Raw genomic sequence first — 9,419 nt, forward strand, 5'->3', positions numbered from 1 at the left:
CGCTCAGGAAGGAGACGCATTCTGTCTCCTGGAGATGAACAACATGGGACCACTCAGCCGTCGTACCGCTCAGGAAGGAGACGCGTTCTGTCTCCTGGAGATGAACAACATGGGACCACTCAGCCGTCATACCACTCAGGAAGGAGATGCGTTCTGTCTCCTGGAGATGAACAACATGGGACCACTCAGCCGTCGTACCGCTCAGGAAGGAGACGCGTTCTGTCTCCTGGAGATGAACAACATGGGACCACTCAGCCGTCAAACCGCTCAGGAAGGAGACGCATTCTGTCTCCTGGAGATGAACAACATGGGACCACTCAGCCGTCATACCACTCAGGAAGGAGATGCGTTCTGTCTCCTGGAGATGAACAACATGGGACCACTCAGCCGTCATACCGCTCAGGAAGGAGACGCATTCTGTCTCCTGGAGATGAACAACATGGGACCACGCAGCCGTCATACCACTCAGGAAGGAGATGCGTTCTGTCTCCTGGAGATGAACAACATGGGACCACTCAGCCGTCATACCGCTCAGGAAGGAGACGCATTCTGTCTCCTGGAGATGAACAACATGGGACCACGCAGCCGTCATACCGCTCAGGAAGGAGACGGGTTCTGTCTCCTAGAGATGAACAACATGGGACCACTCAGCCATCATACCGCTCAGGAAGGAGACGCGTTCTGTCTCCTGGAGATGAACAACATGGGACCACGCAGCCGTCATACCGCTCAGGAAGGAGACGCGTTCTGTCTCCTGGAGATGAACAACATGGGACCACTCAGCCGTCATACCGCTCAGGAAGGAGACGCATTCTGTCTCCTGGAGATGAACAACATGGGACCACGCAGCCGTCATACCACTCAGGAAGGAGATGCGTTCTGTCTCCTGGAGATGAACAACATGGGACCACTCAGCCGTCATACCGCTCAGGAAGGAGACGCATTCTGTCTCCTGGAGATGAACAACATGGGACCACGCAGCCGTCATACCGCTCAGGAAGGAGACGCGTTCTGTCTCCTAGAGATGAACAACATGGGACCACTCAGCCATCATACCGCTCAGGAAGGAGACGCGTTCTGTCTCCTGGAGATGAACAACATGGGACCACGCAGCCGTCATACCGCTCAGGAAGGAGACGCGTTCTGTCTCCTAGAGATGAACAACATGGGACCACTCAGCCATCATACATACCACTCAGGAAGGAGACGCGTTCTGTCTCCTGGAGATGAACAACATGGGACCACTCAGCCGTCATACCGCTCAGGAAGGAGACGCATTCTGTCTCCTGGAGATGAACAACATGGGACCACGCAGCCGTCATACCACTCAGGAAGGAGATGCGTTCTGTCTCCTGGAGATGAACAACATGGGACCACTCAGCCGTCATACCGCTCAGGAAGGAGACGCATTCTGTCTCCTGGAGATGAACAACATGGGACCACGCAGCCGTCATACCGCTCAGGAAGGAGACGCGTTCTGTCTCCTAGAGATGAACAACATGGGACCACTCAGCCATCATACCGCTCAGGAAGGAGACGCGTTCTGTCTCCTGGAGATGAACAACATGGGACCACGCAGCCGTCATACCGCTCAGGAAGGAGACGCGTTCTGTCTCCTAGAGATGAACAACATGGGACCACTCAGCCATCATACATACCACTCAGGAAGGAGACGCGTTCTGTCTCCTGGAGATGAACAACATGGGACCACTCAGCCGTCATACCGCTCAGGAAGGAGATGCGTTCTGTCTCCTGGAGATAAACAACATGGGACCACGCAGCCGTCATACCGCTCAGGAAGGAGACGCGTTCTGTCTCCTGGAGATGAACAACATGGGACCACGCAGCCGTCATACCGCTCAGGAAGGAGACACGTTTTGTCTCCTAGAGATGAACAACATGGGACCACGCAGCCGTCATACCGCTCAGGAAGGAGATGCGTTCTGTCTCCTAGAGATGAACAACATGGGACCACGCAGCCATCATACCGCTCAGGAAGGAGACGCGTTCTGTCTCCTAGAGATGAACAACATGGGACCACGCAGCCGTCATACCGCTCAGGAGGGAGACGCGTTCTGTCTCCTAGAGATGAACAACATGGGACCACTCAGCCGTCATACCACTCAGGAAGGAGATGCGTTCTGTCTCCTAGAGATGAACAACATGGGACCACGCAGCCGTCATACCGCTCAGGAAGGAGACGCGTTCTGTCTCCTAGAGATGAACAACATGGGACCACTCAGCCGTCATACCACTCAGGAAGGAGACGCGTTCTGTCTCCTAGAGATGAACAACATGGGACCACGCAGCCGTCATACCGCTCAGGAAGGAGACGCGTTCTGTCTCCTAGAGATGAACAACATGGGACCACGCAGCCGTCATACCGCTCAGGAAGGAGACGCGTTCTGTCTCCTGGAGATGAACAACATGGGACCACGCAGCCGTCATACCACTCAGGAAGGAGACGCGTTCTGTCTCCTGGAGATGAACAACATGGGACCACGCAGCCGTCATACCGCTCAGGAAGGAGACGCGTTCTGTCTCCTGGAGATAAACAACATGGGACTACGCAGCCGTCATACCCCTCAGGAAGGAGACACGTTTTGTCTCCTAGAGATTAACTTACTTTGGTGCGAAAAGGGCAAATCAATCCCAGAACAACAACAAAAGGACCTTGTGAAGATGCTGGAGGAAACAGGTACACAATTATCTATATCACAGTAAAACAATCCTATATCAACATAACCTGAAAGGCTGCTCTGAAAGGAAGAAGCCACTGCTCCAAAACCGCCATAAAAAAGCCAGACTACTGCACGTGGGGACAAAGATTGTACTTTTTGGAGAAATGTCCTCTGGTCTGATGAAACAAAAGTAGAATTGTTTGGCCATAATGACCATCATTATCTTTGGAGGAAAAAGGGGGAGGCTGGCAAGCCAAAGAACACCATCCCAACAATGAAGCATAGGGATGGCAGCATCATGTTGTGGGAGTGCTTTGCTGCAGGAGGGACTGGTGCACTTCACAAAATAGATGGCATGATGAGGTAGGAAAATATGTGGATATATTGAAGCAACATCTGAAGACATCAGTCAGGAAGTTGGTCGCAAATGGGTCTTCCAAATGGACAATGACCCCAAGCATACTTCCAAAGTTGTGGCAAAATGGCTTAAGGACAACAAAGTCAAGGTATCACAAATCCCTGACCTCAATCCTATCGAAAATCTGTGGGCAGAACTGAAAAAGCGAGAGCAAGCAAGGAGGCCTACAAACCTGGCTCAGTTACAGCTCTGTCAGGAAGAATAGACCAAAATTCACCCAACTTGTGGAAGTTTGTGGAAGGCTACCCAAAACGTTTGAACCAAGTTAAACAATTTAAAGGTAATACACTCAATAAGTATTTGGTAGCATGTAATCTTCTGATCCACTGGGAATGTGAAAAGTTTAAATAAATCATTCTCTCAACTATTATTCTGACATTCCACATTCTTAAAAAAATGTGGTGAACATTTTTTTACTATAATTAAATGTCAGGAATTGTGAAAAACTGAGTTTAAATGTCTTTGGCTAAGATGTATGTAAACTTCTGACTTCAACTGTATGAATCCAAAACAATCGATATGAAATGTTCTACAGTATATGATAATGGGAGCAGTTCTCTGGGTTTATTAAATGACTGGACAGGTGTCTGCCATGGCTGAAGTCTGTATGGTTTATTAAATGACTGGACAGGTGTCTGCCATGGCTGAAGTCTGTATGGTTTATTAAATGACTGGACAGGTGTCTGCCATGGCTGAAGTCTGTATGGTTTATTAAATGACTGGACAGGAGTCTGCCATGGCTGAAGTCTGTATGGTTTATTAAATGACTGGACAGGTGTCTGCCATTGCTGAAGTCTGTATGGTTTATTAAATGACTGGACAGGTGTCTGCCATGGCTGAAGTCTGTACGGTTTATTAAATGAGTAGACAGGTGTCTGCCATGGCTGAAGTCAGTATGGTTTATTAAATGACTGGACAGGTGTCTGCCATGGCTGAAGTCTGTATGGTTTATTAAATGACTGGACATGTGTCTGCCATTGCTGAAGTCTGTACGGTCTATTAAATGAGTAGACAGGTGTCTGCCATGGCTGAAGTCTGTACGGTTTATTAAATGACTGGACAGGTGTCTGCCATGGCTGAAGTCTGTATGGTTTATTAAATGATTGGACAGGTGTCTGCCATGGCTGAAGTCTGTATGGTTTATTAAATGATTGGACAGGTGTCTGCCATGGCTGAAGTCTGTATGGTTTATTAAATGACTGGACATGTGTCTGCCATGGCTGAAGTCTGTACGGTTTATTAAATGAGTAGACAGGAGTCTGCCATGGCTGAAGTCTGTATGGTTTATTAAATGATTGGACAGGTGTCTGCCATGGCTGAAGTCTGTATGGTTTATTAAATGAGTAGACAGGTGTCTGCCATTGCTGAAGTCTGTATGGTTTATTAAATGACTGGACAGGTGTCTGCCATGGCTGAAGTCTGTACGGTTTATTAAATGAGTAGACAGGTGTCTGCCATGGCTGAAGTCAGTATGGTTTATTAAATGACTGGACAGGTGTCTGCCATGGCTGAAGTCTGTATGGTTTATTAAATGATTGGACAGGTGTCTGCCATGGCTGAAGTCTGTACGGTCTATTAAATGAGTAGACAGGTGTCTGCCATGGCTGAAGTCTGTATGGTTTATTAAATGACTGGACAGGTGTCTGCCATGGCTGAAGTCTGTACGGTTTATTAAATGATTGGACAGATGTCTGCCATGGCTGAAGTCTGTACGGTTTATTAAATGAGTAGACAGGTGTCTGCCATGGCTGAAGTCAGTACGGTTTATTAAATGAGTAGACAGGTGTCTGCCATGGCTGAAGTCTGTACGGTTTATTAAATTAGTAGACAGGTGTCTGCCATGGCTGAAATCAGTATGGTTTATTAAATGAGTAGACAGGTGTCTGCCATGGCTGAAGTCAGTACGGTTTATTAAATGAGTAGACAGGTGTCTGCCATGGCTGAAGTCAGTACGGTTTATTAAATGAGTAGACAGGTGTCTGCCATGGCTGAAGTCTGTACGGTTTATTAAATGACTGGACAGGTGTCTGCCATGGCTGAAGTCTGTATGGTTTATTAAATGACTGGACAGGTGTCTGCCATGGCTGAAGTCTGTATGGTTTATTAAATGACTGGACAGGTGTCTGCCATGGCTGAAGTCTGTACGGTTTATTAAATGAGTAGACAGGAGTCTGCCATGGCTGAAGTCTGTATGGTTTATTAAATGATTGGACAGGTGTCTGCCATGGCTGAAGTCTGTACGGTTTATTAAATGAGTAGACAGGTGTCTGCCATGGCTGAAGTCTGTATGGTTTATTAAATGACTGGACAGGTGTCTGCCATGGCTGAAGTCTGTATGGTTTATTAAATGAGTAGACAGGTGTCTGCCATGGCTGAAGTCAGTATGGTTTATTAAATGACTGGACAGGTGTCTGCCATGGCTGAAGTCTGTATGGTTTATTAAATGATTGGACAGGTGTCTGCCATGGCTGAAGTCTGTATGGTTTATTAAATGATTGGACAGGTGTCTGCCATGGCTGAAGTCTGTACGGTCTATTAAATGAGTAGACAGGTGTCTGCCATGGCTGAAGTCAGTACGGTTTATTAAATGAGTAGACAGGTGTCTGCCATGGCTGAAGTCTGTACGGTTTATTAAATGAGTAGACAGGTGTCTGCCATGGCTGAAATCAGTACGGTTTATTAAATGAGTAGACAGGTGTCTGCCATGGCTGAAGTCAGTAAGGTTTATTAAATGAGTAGACAGGTGTCTGCCATGGCTGAAGTCTGTACGGTTTATTAAATGAGTAGACAGGTGTCTGCCATGGCTGAAATCAGTATGGTTTATTAAATGAGTAGACAGGTGTCTGCCATGGCTGAAGTCAGTACGGTTTATTAAATGAGTAGACAGGTGTCTGCCATGGCTGAAGTCAGTACGGTTTATTAAATGAGTAGACAGGTGTCTGCCATGGCTGAAGTCTGTACGGTTTATTAAATGACTGGATAGGTGTCTGCCATGGCTGAAGTCTGTATGGTTTATTACATGACTGGACAGGTGTCTGCCATGGCTGAAGTCTGTATGGTTTATTAAATGACTGGACAGGTGTCTGCCATGGCTGAAGTCTGTACGGTTTATTAAATGAGTAGACAGGAGTCTGCCATGGCTGAAGTCTGTATGGTTTATTAAATGATTGGACAGGTGTCTGCCATGGCTGAAGTCTGTACGGTTTATTAAATGAGTAGACAGGTGTCTGCCATGGCTGAAGTCTGTATGGTTTATTAAATGACTGGACAGGTGTCTGCCATGGCTGAAGTCTGTATGGTTTATTAAATGACTGGACAGGTGTCTGCCATGGCTGAAGTCTGTATGGTTTATTAAATGACTGGACAGGTGTCTGCCATGGCTGAAGTCTGTATGGTTTATTAAATGACTGGACAGGAGTCTGCCATGGCTGAAGTCTGTATGGTTTATTAAATGACTGGACAGGTGTCTGCCATGGCTGAAGTCTGTATGATTTATTAAATGACTGGACAGGAGTCTGCCATGGCTGAAGTCTGTATGGTTTATTAAATGACTGGACAGGAGTCTGCCATGGCTGAAGTCTGTATGGTTTATTAAATGACTGGACAGGTGTCTGCCATGGCTGAAGTCTGTATGGTTTATTAAATGACTGGACAGGTGTCTGCCATGGCTGAAGTCTGTATGGTTTATTAAATGAGTAGACAGGAGTCTGCCATGGCTGAAGTCTGTATGGTTTATTAAATGACTGGACATGTGTCTGCCATTGCTGAAGTCTGTACGGTCTATTAAATGAGTAGACAGGTGTCTGCCATGGCTGAAGTCTGTACGGTTTATTAAATGACTGGACAGGTGTCTGCCATGGCTGAAGTCTGTATGGTTTATTAAATGATTGGACAGGTGTCTGCCATGGCTGAAGTCTGTATGGTTTATTAAATGATTGGACAGGTGTCTGCCATGGCTGAAGTCTGTATGGTTTATTAAATGACTGGACATGTGTCTGCCATTGCTGAAGTCTGTACGGTCTATTAAATGAGTAGACAGGTGTCTGCCATGGCTGAAGTCTGTACGGTTTATTAAATGACTGGACAGGTGTCTGCCATGGCTGAAGTCTGTATGGTTTATTAAATGATTGGACAGGTGTCTGCCATGGCTGAAGTCTGTATGGTTTATTAAATGATTGGACAGGTGTCTGCCATGGCTGAAGTCTGTATGGTTTATTAAATGACTGGACATGTGGCTGCCATGGCTGAAGTCTGTACGGTTTATTAAATGAGTAGACAGGAGTCTGCCATGGCTGAAGTCTGTATGGTTTATTAAATGATTGGACAGGTGTCTGCCATGGCTGAAGTCTGTATGGTTTATTAAATGAGTAGACAGGTGTCTGCCATTGCTGAAGTCTGTATGGTTTATTAAATGACTGGACAGGTGTCTGCCATGGCTGAAGTCTGTACGGTTTATTAAATGAGTAGACAGGTGTCTGCCATGGCTGAAGTCAGTATGGTTTATTAAATGACTGGACAGGTGTCTGCCATGGCTGAAGTCTGTATGGTTTATTAAATGATTGGACAGGTGTCTGCCATGGCTGAAGTCTGTACGGTCTATTAAATGAGTAGACAGGTGTCTGCCATGGCTGAAGTCTGTATGGTTTATTAAATGACTGGACAGGTGTCTGCCATGGCTGAAGTCTGTACGGTTTATTAAATGATTGGACAGATGTCTGCCATGGCTGAAGTCTGTACGGTTTATTAAATGAGTAGACAGGTGTCTGCCATGGCTGAAGTCAGTACGGTTTATTAAATGAGTAGACAGGTGTCTGCCATGGCTGAAGTCTGTACGGTTTATTAAATTAGTAGACAGGTGTCTGCCATGGCTGAAATCAGTATGGTTTATTAAATGAGTAGACAGGTGTCTGCCATGGCTGAAGTCAGTACGGTTTATTAAATGAGTAGACAGGTGTCTGCCATGGCTGAAGTCAGTACGGTTTATTAAATGAGTAGACAGGTGTCTGCCATGGCTGAAGTCTGTACGGTTTATTAAATGACTGGACAGGTGTCTGCCATGGCTGAAGTCTGTATGGTTTATTAAATGACTGGACAGGTGTCTGCCATGGCTGAAGTCTGTATGGTTTATTAAATGACTGGACAGGTGTCTGCCATGGCTGAAGTCTGTACGGTTTATTAAATGAGTAGACAGGAGTCTGCCATGGCTGAAGTCTGTATGGTTTATTAAATGATTGGACAGGTGTCTGCCATGGCTGAAGTCTGTACGGTTTATTAAATGAGTAGACAGGTGTCTGCCATGGCTGAAGTCTGTATGGTTTATTAAATGACTGGACAGGTGTCTGCCATGGCTGAAGTCTGTATGGTTTATTAAATGAGTAGACAGGTGTCTGCCATGGCTGAAGTCAGTATGGTTTATTAAATGACTGGACAGGTGTCTGCCATGGCTGAAGTCTGTATGGTTTATTAAATGATTGGACAGGTGTCTGCCATGGCTGAAGTCTGTATGGTTTATTAAATGATTGGACAGGTGTCTGCCATGGCTGAAGTCTGTACGGTCTATTAAATGAGTAGACAGGTGTCTGCCATGGCTGAAGTCAGTACGGTTTATTAAATGAGTAGACAGGTGTCTGCCATGGCTGAAGTCTGTACGGTTTATTAAATGAGTAGACAGGTGTCTGCCATGGCTGAAATCAGTACGGTTTATTAAATGAGTAGACAGGTGTCTGCCATGGCTGAAGTCAGTAAGGTTTATTAAATGAGTAGACAGGTGTCTGCCATGGCTGAAGTCTGTACGGTTTATTAAATGAGTAGACAGGTGTCTGCCATGGCTGAAATCAGTATGGTTTATTAAATGAGTAGACAGGTGTCTGCCATGGCTGAAGTCAGTACGGTTTATTAAATGAGTAGACAGGTGTCTGCCATGGCTGAAGTCAGTACGGTTTATTAAATGAGTAGACAGGTGTCTGCCATGGCTGAAGTCTGTACGGTTTATTAAATGACTGGATAGGTGTCTGCCATGGCTGAAGTCTGTATGGTTTATTAAATGACTGGACAGGTGTCTGCCATGGCTGAAGTCTGTATGGTTTATTAAATGACTGGACAGGTGTCTGCCATGGCTGAAGTCTGTACGGTTTATTAAATGAGTAGACAGGAGTCTGCCATGGCTGAAGTCTGTATGGTTTATTAAATGATTGGACAGGTGTCTGCCATGGCTGAAGTCTGTACGGTTTATTAAATGAGTAGACAGGTGTCTGCCATGGCTGAAGTCTGTATGGTTTATTAAATGACTGGACAGGTGTCTGCCATGGCTGAAGTCTGTA

At 46.0% G+C, this 9,419-nt stretch overlaps 1 protein-coding gene and 1 long non-coding RNA gene across 2 annotated transcripts; both read left to right on the forward strand.

Moving 5' to 3' along the window:
• The first annotated feature begins 1,806 nt into the window (after window positions 1-1,806).
• Window positions 1,807-6,273, forward strand: LOC127909441 (uncharacterized). The gene is made up of 2 exons (XM_052470961.1): window positions 1,807-3,874; window positions 6,131-6,273. Exon 1 carries the CDS (start codon window positions 1,825-1,827, stop codon window positions 2,722-2,724), a length of 900 nt encoding a protein of 299 aa, XP_052326921.1. The 5' UTR covers window positions 1,807-1,824; the 3' UTR covers window positions 2,725-3,874; window positions 6,131-6,273.
• A 1,541-nt stretch (window positions 6,274-7,814) lies between these two features.
• On the forward strand, window positions 7,815-8,850 carry LOC127909444 (uncharacterized). The gene is made up of 3 exons (XR_008071117.1): window positions 7,815-7,858; window positions 7,955-8,002; window positions 8,771-8,850. It is a non-coding gene; the product is annotated as an uncharacterized LOC127909444 (long non-coding RNA).
• The last annotated feature ends 569 nt before the right edge of the window (window positions 8,851-9,419 follow it).

This window comes from Oncorhynchus keta, chromosome 2 (genome assembly GCF_023373465.1).
Source record: "Oncorhynchus keta strain PuntledgeMale-10-30-2019 chromosome 2, Oket_V2, whole genome shotgun sequence".
Classification (NCBI taxonomy): Eukaryota; Metazoa; Chordata; class Actinopteri; order Salmoniformes; family Salmonidae; genus Oncorhynchus; species Oncorhynchus keta.

Excerpts from the sequence above, each read along its gene's own strand:
- LOC127909441 (XM_052470961.1), top strand. The coding sequence starts at position 1,825 with ATGAACAACATGGGACCACGCAGCCGTCATACCGCTCAGGAAGGAGAC.